The 14,506-nt window shown below is 47.9% G+C and overlaps 1 protein-coding gene across 1 annotated transcript in view; it reads right to left on the bottom strand.

The window, feature by feature from the left end:
* The window catches only part of LOC138569235 (BOS complex subunit NOMO1-like), a 1,101,991-nt gene that overhangs the window by 579,908 nt on the left and 507,577 nt on the right, over positions 1-14,506 (bottom strand). Inside the window, exon 21 of the mRNA XM_069647049.1 lies at positions 11,738-11,897. Within this exon, the coding sequence (XP_069503150.1) occupies positions 11,738-11,897 (160 nt within the window). The remainder of the gene's footprint in view (positions 1-11,737; positions 11,898-14,506) is intronic.

Genomic DNA, 14,506 nt, shown 5'->3' with positions numbered 1-14,506 from the left:
GCCGCAGGACTGGCCCGCCGCCTTTGTATATAGTTATGTAGATAGTAGGTTTCCTTTATTTTAATTTATTATTTGGGTTGATTGGACAATGGCTCACGTTTTTTGTATATAGTTCGCATTAGTTAGGTTTTGGGTAGGTTTCATTTTATGGTTTTTAGGGATATTGGACCCGGACAATCATCTTTGTACATAGTTTGTGGATGTTTTCGATTTTATTATTTGGACCATGGGGCAATGTGTTTGTTTTTGATTTCCATTTTGATTGACTTTGCACCCGTTCTTTTGGATTTCACCTTTCATTAGAAAAACATTTTTTTTCCTGTTACTTTGTGTATTCATTTAGGTGTTTATTTTTTTTTCTTTCTTACATTTTAATACATTGTTCTTTTGATTCTATTGTGTGGACTTCTCTCATTGGTTTGTTGACTGTCACAATCTGGGTTTTCACAGTCATGTGTTGCCATTGTGTGAGTCTGACGGACTTGGACTCATGCGCATACTGCTCATTGGTTATGTATCATGTAATGGGTATTTGATTTTTGAATGGATGTGTACCTTGGATGTGTGTATGGACTGGGGTGACATGGGGTGGGATGTGGTTGCCCATGGGATCCTGGGATCTGTATTGTGATTTCCTATTGGTAGGGGAACATCTGTGTGGGCCTGGTGGAGGGTGCCCCACAGTGCTGGGGGGTGGGTGTGGTGGGAGGCATGAGTGGGACATAAGTGGGGGCCTGCTGGCAGGTGGCCCACAGTGCTGGGGGGTGGGGGTGGTGGGAGGCATGAGTGGGACATGGGTGGGGGCCTGGTGGAGGGTGCCCCATGACTGCTGGGGGGTGGGTGTGGTGGGAGGCATGAGTGGGACATGAGTGGGGGCCTGCTGGCAGGTGCCCCACAGTGCTGGGGGGTGGGTGTGGTGGGTGGCATGAGTGGGACATGAGTGGGGGCCTGCTGGCAGGTGCCCCACAGTGCTGGGGGTGGGTGTGGTGGGAGGCATGAGTGGGACATGAGTGGGGGCCTGCTGGCAGGTGCCCCACAGTGCTGGGGGGTGGGTGTGGTGGGAGGCATGAGTGGGACATAAGTGGGGGCCTGCTGGCAGGTGCCCCACAGTGCTGGGGGGTGGGTGTGGTGGGAGGCATGAGTGGGACATAAGTGGGGGCCTGCTGGCAGGTGCCCCACAGTGCTCGGGGGTGGGTGTGGTGGGAGGCATGAGTGGGACATGAGTGGGGGCCTGCTGGCAGGTGCCCCACAGTGCTGGGGGGTGGGTGTGGTGGGAGGCATGAGTGGGACATAAGTGGGGGCCTGCTGGCAGGTGCCCCACAGTGCTGGGGGGTGGGTGTGGTGGGAGGCATGAGTGGGACATGAGTGGGGGCCTGCTGGCAGGTGCCCCACAGTGCTGGGGGGTGGGTGTGGTGGGAGGCATGAGTGGGACATAAGTGGGGGCCTGCTGGCAGGTGCCCCACAGTGCTGGGGGGTGGGTGTGGTGGGAGGCATGAGTGGGACATAAGTGGGGGCCTGCTGGCAGGTGCCCCACAGTGCTGGGGGGTGGGTGTGGTGGGAGGCATGAGTGGGACATAAGTGGGGGCCTGCTGGCAGGTGCCCCACAGTGCTGGGGGGTGGGTGTGGTGGGAGGCATGAGTGGGACATGAGTGGGGGCCTGCTGGCAGGTGCCCCACAGTGCTGGGGGGTGGGGGTGGTGGGAGGCATGAGTGGGACATGAGTGGGGGCCTGCTGGCAGGTGCCCCATGACTGCTGGGGGGTGGGAGTCATGAGCAGGTGTGCAGGGTAATCACCTGTGGTGTGGACTGCATGCAGGGGACGTGGAGGCTGTACAGGGAAGACCTGTGAAGACCCAACATCGGAGTAGCGTGTTCAAATATCCACGCCCCCCTGAAATGGACGTACCCTGGCTTTTCGCGTGTGAAACTTCCCGCGCACCCCTGAAATGGACGTACCCTGGAATTTCGCGTGTGAAACTTCCCCGCGCACCCCTGAAATGGACGTACCCTGGAATTTCGCGTGTGAACCTTCCCGCGCACCCCTGTAATGGACGTAGCCTGGCTTTTCGCGTGTGGGACTTCCCGCGCACCCCTGGAATTCCCGTAGCCTAGCTTTTCGCGTGTGAAACTTCCCGCGCACCCCTGTAATGGACGTAGCCTGGCTTTTCGCGTGTGGGACTTCCCGCGCACCCCTGGAATTCCCGTAGCCTAGCTTTTCGCGTGTGAAACTTCCCGCGCACCCCTGTGATGGACGTAGCCTGGCTTTTCGCGTGTGGGACTTCCCGCGCACCCTTGGAATTCCCGTAGCCTAGCTTTTCGCGTGTGAAACTTCCCGCGAACCCCTGTAATGGACGTAGCCTGGATTTTCGCGTGTGGGACTTCCCGCGCACCCCTGGAATGGACGTAGCCTGGGATTTGACGTGTGACACTTCCCGCGCACCCTTGAAAATCGCATGGGCCGCTTGCCGTGATGGTCCAGGGTTAGCGTAGCCCCTTGCGCTGGTTTGTGATTTTTATGAGATTTCCCAGCGCAAGGGGCGTTCCTGGGGGCGTAACTGGCGCTGCAGCGAGTCGCTGCGCCACTGTGCGCCACGGCTGCCTGGGGAGGCTAAAATCCATGAATACGCTGTGCGCCGGATTCGGTTTTGGCGCACGCGGCTGGCGCAGACTATCGCACGCGCACGCTGTGCGCCAGCCGCGTGCGCTACTTGTGCGCTGAATTCTATGAATTACCCTGATAGTGTTTCAGTGTTTCTTTGGATCATTTGTATGACAATTTCCCTTGTACTGATTCTACAGCCCTCTCTCCCTCCTAAGATAAACCTGGCTGCTCTGTCTACGCTACCATATACTGAGGTGGTACAGCCTTATACTAAGAGTGGAGTCTTGTACTGCCTCAGTTGAATCGTTTTACTAAGCCGTTAGTTGGACTTCAGAAAAACTGTCCCAACACCCAATCCCCCTCACCTGTGGAAAACGACAGGGTCGCCCCCCTTCTGTTCGCTCTAATCATGGAACTGCTGGCTCAACACATACGCAGAAATGCTTTCATTCAAGAGTTTGGGGTTCAGGATTCTCCCCACAAGGTATCCCTATATGCCAATGCTGTATTACTCTCGATTACTAATATTCGACCTTCACTCCAGGTGGCCCTGCAAGAACTCTGATCTTTCGGCCAAGAAGGCTTCCAAATAATCTATGGGAAATCAGTGCCATTGGGGTTGTGGTTATCCCCGCAGGACATCACTTCTCTGCAATCACTATGCCCAATTCACTGGGACACCAAATCGGTCAAATATCTGGGGGTTCGGCTAACGGCCTCCCCGATAGATCTCTTCACAGCCAACTTGTCCCCCCCTTATCAAATCGCTAGAAAAGGATATAGAGAGATGGGCGTGCCAGGAGATCTCACTGATGGGTCGTATCACAGCAGTCAAAATCAACTTACTCCATCGCCGCCTCTATTTCTGTTCATACCTCCCGGTAGAAATCCCGAAAATAGTAATACATCATCTCAAACGTAAACGCTTAGGATTTATATGACAGGGTAAGAAATCCAGGATCCCTAATAAGGTGATGATGGGTGGTTCCCGGTTGGAGGGGTTGGGTGTTCCCGATCTACATAAATATGCGGAGACGGCACAAATATTTCACCTGTTCACATGGATGTCCAGTTTCCCCCAACCGAAGTGGGCTGAGATACAACAGTCTAACCTTCCTCTCCCCCTACGATTCCTACCCTTTATCCCCCCATGTGACCCGTAAACATTGGCAGAACCTGCTCTCATCAACAAAGGTCACTCTGAAGTCATGCAACGAGGCTCTAAAATGAAAAAAGATCAATAGGGGCTTAGGCCCATTATCTCCAATCTTTGGCAACCCTGCCATCTCGCCCGGTATTTAAACAGAAGCTTTTGAGAGCTGGTGGCGGGCGGGTTACAAACATTAATACAGCTATTTGACGACAGGCAACCTCGCAGCTGGAGCAGAGCTTGAAGAGAAAACCTCCGTCCTTCTCCTCTGACATGGTCCGGTGTGCAGTGTAGGCCCGATGGCTTCTGGAATCTTCGATGAAAACCCGATTCTTGCCCTTGAGGGGCGATGAAAGACGCCGACAAACGGATCCCTGCTTGACAGTCGAAGAATGAAAGAGCACTCAGGCACTATTTGACAAAAATGTGGAATTTCTGAACGAAAAAGTATGAAAATGCAGAAAAGCTCCCGGGCAAAACACGAGGACTCCCAACACTTGAATGTGCAGTAAAAATCAGAAGATGGCTGCCAGAGGGGGGGCTTAGGGAGAGGGCAGTCATTGGCTGGGGGCAGTATGACCCAGAGCTCAGTGATTGGTTTACAGGAGAAAGAAAGTTTATACGTTTTTTTCATTTACTGCAGATTCCCGGCCTGGCGACAGGGAATATTCATGAGCATGTGAATCCATGCCAGACCCCATGCTGGAGAACTTAACTTTCCTTATCAGACGTCTCGTCGGCATCACTAATGAAACTGGGACTTGCTCTGCCTCAGATTCCTCAATGCCGGCAGGCTATTCAGTCTCAGCTTACATCACGTAGGCCCGCCCAGCATTTTGATGGTCGATCCTTCAGCTTCTTCAGTTTGAAGATCTTACGCGGTCGATATTTGGCTTCCTGGTTGTCTCTTGGAAGACAATGGTTAGACATGTGTGTTTATCCTTCCAAGGAAACTTCCGGTTACATGTGGCTCAAATATGATAAGGAGTTTTCTCCATGGTAAATGCTGGTGAACATGTGTAAGGTGTTTTCCCCCCACTCTCCCGACTGTGTAGGCAAAAGCCTGAAGAGTTGTAGGTCGTCGTGCACCGATCCTCTGGGCCTCGAAAACCACCAGGTACTGTTGAGTGGTCTGGGCGAAGGATGTGATACGAAGTATTATTAAGCTGTACATTAATTGCCAGGGTTGAACTGGGACAGGAAATGGGCCTGGTCACCCAAAAAAAAGTAGCCCACCCCTCGCCTCACGACCCTTGACCTCTGATGACATCACCGGAGGTGATGTCATTTGATCCCACCCCAAAGTGACATCCTGGGAAGCAATGAAACACGACCTTTCACCCTTTGACAAAACAGGAAGTGGCATCAAATAGCATTGTTCCCAAGTACACTAAATTACTGTGAATCCAAGCAGAAGTCCAAGGCCAAATGATGATATGTTATTGTATAGCACTCACGCTTAAGCTCTTTTATAGAACAAATATGCATACAATATCACCCAACCTGTGTTGGTACTCACTTAATCGACCTAAGAAGGATAAAAGGCTTTTTGTTAAAAACAAATGTGAAAAAAACCTTTTTAACATTTTTTTCTTCCAAACCGGCCCAGGCATGGCCAGAAACCGTCCCCCACTCCCCAGGGACGATTTCGGCCCGGCCACGGGGAAAGCCTGAGGGGCCGGTAGGTATAGGATTACAAATATGCCCATCAACATCCCTTTTCGAAATCGAAAATAAATCATTTACTACTCTGCACCTACCACTTGATGTCGGTACATGCAAAGCATGTGATTCTAAAATACACATACATGCATACACACATACACACACACACACACACACACACACACACACACACACACACACTTATTGTTATACTTCTCATTCACTGGAATTACAGGTGTTGCTCTGTGTGGACTCATTGCAGCCCTAGACCACACTGACACCCTTACTGAGACTAGCCTCACACTCTTCCCTTGAATGGGTTTGCCAGAACTCTGAATCTTCCCTGTTCCCCATAATAGGGTGACATCCCAATCCCTCCTCCCCTCCGAGCCCCCACCAATTAGGCCCTGTCAGTGGAGGGAGAGAGCCTTAAACCCAGCCAACAACCTCCAGATGGCGCCAGAGTTTATGTGCAGACCCCCTCCTTACCTGTACTAATGGCAGCGGCCCCTCCGCAGGAGTACCCTGGCTGAGCGGCGACGAAAAAACAAACAGCAGCAGAAGACGCCAAGCTACGTGAGTCAACCCGGCATAGAACATCCAGCGGGGGCCGTGACCACACAGGTCATGGAGGAGCCAGCAGACTTAAAACCTAGGGGTACAGCAGCCAGGACAACACTGGCCGCTGCAACAAGAGAGTGCAGCTCCAGCTGGCAGTGTCACCTGGAGTCCGTGCATATGGAAAACTCCACTAGCCCATCAGGAAGGCTTTTAATTAAGAAAGAGTCATATAGAGGGCTTCAGGACGAATCCAATAACTCGCCAGGGATTCTCATCTGAAGAAAAGGCATAGTTAGGATAGACAAGTAGGGAGCAGCAGTTCTCTGTAGACCTTTGAAGAGTCCATGTAAGAAATTCAGTGGGACCAAAGAAAATTGGAATGGGGGGCTTATCAGTCCTTTTGAAGCATCGAAGCCTCCCCAGTTACGCCCCCTGAAGGAAGGTAAGTGATTCACCAGGGTAAGTAACCAATCCTGGGAGGAGGGAGTATTTAAGGAGGTGTGCGAGAATGGTTGAGTGTGGGGTTCTCGGCGAAGACCCTGTGAAAAAAGCCTTACTGTGACAAGTCTCCACAGACCATGAAGAAATCCAACCCACGACTACACACTCAATCCGAGAGGATGAAGTAATGATGCTCAAGCCTCAATATCCAATAATCACAGGTGATAGATACAATCTGTTAACAAGAAGAAAGAGCAGTGGTTGAGTGTAGCTGGGGGAAGACGGGAGTTGGTGGAGGATGTCCGAAGACCAGAGGAGCGAAAGCAACCAGATCGAGGAAGCTATTGGGGAGAGGGGATCTGTGGAGTATTCATGAGTGGAGCGCTTCAGGAGTAGAGGTAAAGTAGGAGTAGCAGGATAGTGGTGGTGGAGGTGGTAGTAGTTGTGGGAGTAGCAGAGTGGTGGGGGAGATGGAAGTGGTAGTTTATAGAAGGGGACGTAGAAAGTCTTAGTGAGTGGTAATGGAGTAGGGAGAATGGAGCGTTCATGAGTAGAAGCAGTAGAGCGGTAGTAAAGGACAACAATGCAGGTTAAGTACATAGCAGAAATAGTAGGAGCGACAGAATAGTGAGTGTGACAGTAAGTGGGAGAATAGGAGTAAATATCAGTGTAGCATGAGCCAGAGAAGAACAAGAATAGTAAGTCATGGAAGTAGAGTGGGAGGAAGGCGGGAAAAGATAACTGATGTAGAGGGGGGGGACTAGGCAATTGCTGGAATAGCAGGAGCCGCTTGATGTAAGCAGGGTGATGTGGGTGTGGCACCGCACAAGCAGTCTACGAAGATATGGCCTGCTGAAAAAAGAAACTATCACAAATCTCATCTAGCCATAATAACTTGTGTTACAATGAATTTCTAAACTCTGGCCTGGAGAACAGAATTCAGGAGGCCACCCTTGTTATAGTGGACAGGGGGCAACTTCTGGGAGTATAGACAAACCAATAAAGCTATCACGTAGAGAGGCAAAGGCTAAATCTCTGAAGAGGTAAGTGGGATCAGGGGTCCACAAAGATTCCACACAGTGAAACACCAAGGATTACATTTAAATACAACATTTATTATAGGCCTAGAAATCACATGAAAAAGGACTAATGGCAACTATTATCACACAATATTAAACACTATAAAACATATATACTGTCATTGAAGTTGGTGCAAAATAAAACAATCCCACACCCCAATACCTGTAATGGAAGGCAAGTGATTAGGCCATTACCAATTGTCCACAGGATTTACAATCATAACTTTAGAAGTCCAACCCAAAGTTGAATGGGGACTTGTGCCAAAATATTCATCATTTTATAAAAAAAATTAGAGGGTTCATGGGGACGTGAAGATGGGTCCAAAAGTTAGATGAAGTAGTGTTCTATTGAATAGACCAGTTCCCAGCTTTTGGAGGGCTTTAAGCAACAAGTTTGCCTAAGCCAAACAAGTATACAAGTTTTAAAAGTTAGGCACACTTTTCAAGGGTGCAAATAGGGGGGTCAGTTAAGTATTGCTACAACTTACCACCTGTACTCAGATTTCTCTTGAGACTTGATGGGTCAGAGGGTCAGCCAAGGTAAGGTTTCCCGCCATTGATTGCGGTTGCTGGTTTAGGAAAGATTTCATTGATGTGCAATTTTACCTCCATTTATGGACCCCCACAAACGTTTTGCTTTTGTTTGGCTATCCAGTGACTTTTTCCAGTGGAGGCCAGCCTTGCGCTGAACTCCTCTGGGCTTTTTCTCACTTGTTATGGGGACACGACACGTCCTTCAGACTGTCAGTAATGGGAATCTTTGTTTCTCTTAGTCTTTGACTATGTTGCCATTTCTTGGTAACTTTAACAGTGCACAATGCACCTTCCAATAGCCCTAGACACCCTCGAAAGACTTTTTGGGCGATTGTACGAGTGTGCCTGGGACGAACTGGTGGCAGCAGTTACTTTTCATAATGTTTTACATCTTTTTACTGAGGCAAACTGCGTTTACCGCGTTTGGCTCAAGCCTGTGCCCAGGTCCAAAAATGGCACAGCCACAAAGTCTTTTGTTCTTTCCCATGGCTATTTTGTCCCTTGCCTTCACACAAGTCGAGTAACCCAGATTTTCCTTATTTGGGCATGTAGCCTCCTGCGAAAAAACGATCTCTTTCGCAGGCTTCTGCCCGTCACGTATGTGTGCCCAGGAAGACGGCTGGGACGGTCTTGTCCTGATCCACACCACTGGTGCTATGATGTCTGGAGTGCCTGAATGACTGAGTCCACTGTGGGCCATGATTGGAGAGATTGCAAGAGAGCAGATCTTCTATTGGAAGTCCTCGATTTTTGCACAAAACTAATCTTGGATAAGCGAAGGGGCTCTGCAGCCATTCCCGGTCAATCACCTGTGTTCTCACCAAACTACAGAAGGAGCACAGTCTCCTACATGAAGAAACTGACTTGTGAAACCGCTGGAGACGCTTTGGAATGTTTTGGCACCCTGCCGTCTCTGCTGTCCCGTCAGATCCCTGCTTTCTTCTTCGATCAAGAAGGCCTGCCAAGGCACTTCGCCCCTTTGGAGTAGTGGGGGAAAACTACTCTAGACGCCCTCTGCTTACCCACCGAACAAGCCCCTTCGAAAGTGTTCCTGGGCCATCCAGTGAACTGTCCAGCTCTAACTCAGGGTAACCCACAGCACCAATGCCATCTCGATTGCAGACCTGTGACTTGGGACATCGCTTGCTTGTGGTCCTGTGCATTCTCCCGCCAAATTATGCAGGCCTAGCTCCTCTGGGTCCCGAATTAGGAGCGTGTGCAACGCTGCCCGCATCCACGATTCCTGCATCACTACCTGGTGGCGACAGTCGCTATAGATCCCCTGCTGTTCTGCTCTCCTGTGCCCTGAAGCCAGCTGCACCAGAATTTTCTTCATACGTATCACTTAAAGGTATTTGAACTTGGCTGGTTTAGCCTGCGCTCCATAGCTATTCTCGCCATTTCAACACTGCTTTGCCGGCAAGGGCAGGGCCTACTCGAATAGTGGGAACCAATTCTTCATCGCCTCAAACCCCCTCCTGACTTGCTACAGCCCTCACAAGAAGACCCGCTTTTTGTTTATCTGCGCAATGGTGCGTTTTTATGCACAACTGTACTGTTGAGCACAAGGCTCCACTCTTCTTAGGGTTGAACTCGAAAGTTAGGGAACAAACTCTGAAGAATTACCTAATGCCATCTGTGTGTTAAATTAACCCTCTCTTCACAGGTTGTGGTTTTATCGTATCACTAAATTGCATAAAGAAATGTTATGTATATATGCTGTATAATTTAAAGGGTTTGTGCTGTTTTCTCATTGCCAAAGTTACTTGTGTCTATTTGGTCCAGCCGACAATAAATGTATAGATATTTTTCATAAACACTTGTATGAGAGTAATTTGTGGTTTGTTGCTGTGTGTGCTCATTGTGGGCTTCCGATCACCAACACCCTCCTGAGACTTAGTCTTGACCGCCTGCCAAACTACCTAAATTGGTCTGGCTTGTACAGAATGTACCCGCCATTTCACCAAACAGAGGGTGGCCTCTTCCCACCAGAGCAGAGTTTAGAAATCCATTTTAAGAGCTGGTGTCCAGGAGCTGAGGGTGCAAGAAGAGTTCCGGTTGTGGATGGTGCAACCTCTTCTCAATGAACAATGCAAGAGCCACAGCTGAAGCACTCCCCAGTGGAATCGACCAGGACGAAGGAAAGCAGGTTACAGAGACGGTCACCATTGCACGGTGACAACAGGCGCCACAATGGTCACCGTCAAAGAAAGCCTCCTATCTCAGGATCCGTTGATGGCAGAGAGCTGATATTTCACAGGAAGACCTTCTCACACAAGCTGGAGACCCCTGGATTTGGGGGACGAAACAGAACGGTGGTGATCCCATCGCCCCTGCCCAATCTGGAGCTGATCAGTCCACTGGGTGGTCCAGGGACACTTCCGAGGGCTCCAACTTGCTTGGGTACCAGGAGACGCCAGGACCAGTTGTTCCCCACCGAGGGAGAAGCTTGAAGCTTCGACTAGGGTCTTCAGAGATCAGTTACCAGACAGGGCTCCGCCGGGAGCCTTGCCAGATTTGGTCGCCAGGCCTCTTAAGGTAACGTCCACAGGTCTCCCACGGTCTTCTCAGCTACGACAGGATACTTGGGCTCCTCTTCAGATCGGCTGAAATGGCTGCAGGATACCTCTTCTTATCCCAAAGTCAGCGGAGTGATCAGACTCAGCCGTCCAATGGCAAGATCTGCCCCACTTATGCACACCAGCAGTGGTACAATCAGGGACCACTGTGGGTTTCAGGCAAGCAGGCACACCAGACTCAGGTGCCAGTGTGTTGATTGGCGCCAGACAGTCCCAGGCCACTTCCTGGGACCCCACTCATGTGGTATGAACTAGTCGGCGAAAAGCAATTCTTTCACAGGCAAGTGCATGACTATAAAAGGTTTGTTTTGATCAGGCAGGGCAGAAAGAAGGCCAAAGGACAAGATGGCCAAGGAAAAATAAAAGACATTGTGGCACCACAATATTGGGACACTAGCCACTGTTAGTGGCCAAACACGGTAAATGTAATAAGGCTAACAAAATGTACAGTAAGGAAAAGTAACTGCTCTCACCAGTTTGTCCTTAGACACACCTTAGGTAACCAAAAATCCCTTTGAGTGCCGTCTAGGGTCATACAAAAGAAATCCCATTGCACTGCATTGTAAGATGCACTGTGCAATGATAAAAAGTTACCAAAAAAGTTAAAAGACTAAGGAAAACAGTTTGTAAGTACTGACAGCGTGAAGGACTAGTCAGTTTCCCCATAACCAGACTGTAAAAAGTCAGGTCAGTGTGAAAAACAAAAGCAAAAAGTTTGGGGGTCCATAGAATATGGAGGGAAAGTTGCTAAAAAGAGAAAACGTCCCTAACAACTTCTAAACCTACGGGAGAGTTAAAACCTTATAGGAAGAAACAAACAATATAATAACAGAATGACTTTAGTAAGATAGCACCAGTAACACATAAGATGCTTACTAAAATAAATTCCAGTGCTCGCCTGAGAAAGTCATATGTTGGATACAACAGGAATATTGAAAGGTAAATAGTGGACATTTGGAATTGCATTTTCAAAACAATACTTAGAAATCACATTGTAAATAGTTTAGGAATGGCAAACTTATAAAGTTAGTAAAAATGGGTAGGTAATGCTCTTGGTTGCAAATGTCATATGCGTCTAATGGAAAGTATTTTGCAACAAAGGGTCTACTATCCTTTTCTGCCATTACCTGTAGAATCCTTGGTCGTCTGTGAAAACTGTTATCAATGGTGAGGATGCTCCTTTTTCACTGATGATAATCTCAACACCTTCCAGCTCTGGATGAATATGGCCTTCCAGGAACACGCCAGCTTTTCCATGAATCTCAATGAGCCTCCCAGGGCAGCTGTCTAGGTGGTTAAAGAAAGGAAAGTTTGCACAAATACCAATTTACTCCATTAACTCATCAATATACACTTTCTACGCTGGTCTGTGATGCGTCTAGCTCCATGGCCAGAAACTCTTCAGCAGTACATCTATGTAAATGTTATGCATGCCCTAAATAAACATTTTCTTTTATATTGCGTTAATATTTTATAGTAAACGTTACACAAAAATAAAAAGTAACTTTTTTCTTTGTCATTAAGAACAGCATAATACCATTTTTACAACTCTTAAATAAGATTTGCAATTAAGTAATAATATGCAATATAAAATTAGTTATAAACATAATGAAACACCCGCAAGTAGAATAAGAACAATTTAACCAACAAATACAATAGGAATAAAATAATGTCTTTATATTTTCACTTAAGCCAGATTTATCCAATAAAGTGCATTAGTGCCAGAGTTATTCCCAGCACATTTCACTCACCTCTCGCACTTGTCGATACCACCTCTACAAGATTCGCAAAATCCATACCTCTCTCACTTTCCACGCTACCAAACTCCTAATCTCCTCTCACCTCTTTTCTCGCCTCTTCTACTGCTCCTCTCTTCTCTTTGGACTACCATCATCTCATCTTGCCCCCCTTAAATCCATCTACCACTCTGCTGTTCGCACCCTTTGTCTCCTCACCACCCGTGACTCCATCTCTACCTCGCTCTCTTACCTTGGCTGGCTACCATTTCACGCACAGCTAAAAGTTTACTTTCTCTGCCTTGTCTTTAAATCCCTCCATGGTCTTGCTCCTCCTCATCTCTCCTCCCTTCTCTCCTTCTACTCCCCCTCCCGATCCCTTCGCTCTGCTGACCACTTCCTTCTCACCGTACCTCCATCCCCCTGTGCTTCCTCCCGTTTCAGCTCCTTCCAACTCCTTACGCCCCTACATTGGCACTCACTCCCTCTCACTATCCGCTCCTCTACGTCCTTCCCCTCTTTCCACACTTCCCTTAAATCCCCCCTTCTCCATTCTCCTCCCTGAAACCTCCCCCTCTACCCTCTCTGCTTCCCCCTCCCCCCTCTTTCTTCCCCTTGATTTTCCTCTCCCCTCTCCTACCCTCTTCTCTCTCTTCAATTTCCCTCTCCTAACTCTCCACCACGCCCTCTCCCACCTGCCTAATCCAACTCCTTATTCCCTCTCCCCTTCAGTCAATTGCTCTTGTCACTGTTTTATCGAATGATTCATGATATAATTTTGCTTCATCTGTTACATTGTTGATGTTATTATGTATAATGTTGTTCTACTGTACATCGCCTTGGTGTAAAGCGCTCTATAAATCAATAAATCAAATCAAATTGAGTTACCCGTAAAAAGTATTTGCCAAAAGGACTCTCGCATAATAAAATCAATATTATTTACATGGCTCCCAAAAGTAAGGAGGCAATCCCCCCCAAGTGTTTTATGAGAGGATGCCAAGTCGGACAGATGTTTATATTGTTTTAATCGATCACAGGTCTCACACCAGTCAATTTCCCATAGCCCTTTGTTTTTTTTACTTATGTTATCAAAGCACATCTCGATTGAAAGCTCCCGTTAGGGAGAATTCTCAGAAATGTGGTAATTCCCTTCTACCTTAGCGACCACCAGCTCTTTTTGCTATCTTTAGGACTTTTACTTTATAACCTGGAGAGAGTGAGACCTTTTTCCCCCCTCTCCAATGTGTTTTACTGTGAGTTGAGTCTGACAAACTCCATAGGCATCAGCTTTTTACATAGTGTCACACAGCACCTTCAGTGCAGTGGCACAGGGAAGTCTTACAGATTTCCCAAAGGTTTAAATGACCACTAAGATATACACTAAAGGTAGTTGCTGTACATTGTAGGTGGGTCGTATCAGGAGTACACAGTGGTGAAGTTGAGGTGATTCCGACTAGCAAATATCTAGGAGTACGGCTGCGTGGACAGTTTAAAAAGTGAGCCATAAGAAAAAGGAATATGGTAAACATTTTTTGTACACCTACTGTGGAGAGGTTGACTCTGGACTTTGCTGTCTTTTAGGTCACGTAGTATGTGGCTTCCCTCTGATTGAATTGAATTGGTTTCGGGGTATATCAAGGAATCTGGTTATCCTGAACACTTGGAATTGATTTCCGGCACTTACACAATCTCCACCATTTGGAAAGTGGAGGTTAGAATTTTGACAACCATTTTTGGTTGGAAGGATATAATTGGTTTATTAGATTTAAGAAATGAGGCTAATTATAAGTGAATATGTTTGCGTTTATTGTAGATAGTGTGATACAGTTGAAGGAGCGAAGACAGCTTCCAGAGACATATAATTATGGGAGTGAGGATAGGGTCACTCCGTATGTTCGTCCTGAAGAAGGGCGACTAAAAATCAGGCCACAGCAGTGGGCCACTTTTCGACCAAAACATATGTAGACAGAGGAGGTCTATATGAAAACATCAATGGACTTTTGTGCATCTTGTAAAATCTAAGAGTGCAACAAATTTATAAAAACGTGTTGAAGTGTTGAGAAAGACTGCATTGATAGCGGTCTATTCTGATCACTAAAAATTGCTGGTGCAAGAGTGCGAGTATGGTGGTATGAATGAGTATGACAGGTGGAAAGTGTT

This window comes from Ambystoma mexicanum, chromosome 2q (genome assembly GCF_040938575.1).
Source record: "Ambystoma mexicanum isolate Mex_15411 chromosome 2q, UKY_AmexF1_1, whole genome shotgun sequence".
Classification (NCBI taxonomy): domain Eukaryota; kingdom Metazoa; phylum Chordata; class Amphibia; order Caudata; family Ambystomatidae; genus Ambystoma; species Ambystoma mexicanum.
The sequence above is the reverse complement of the archived record's forward strand: the minus strand, read 5'-3'. Positions and strand labels throughout refer to the sequence as shown.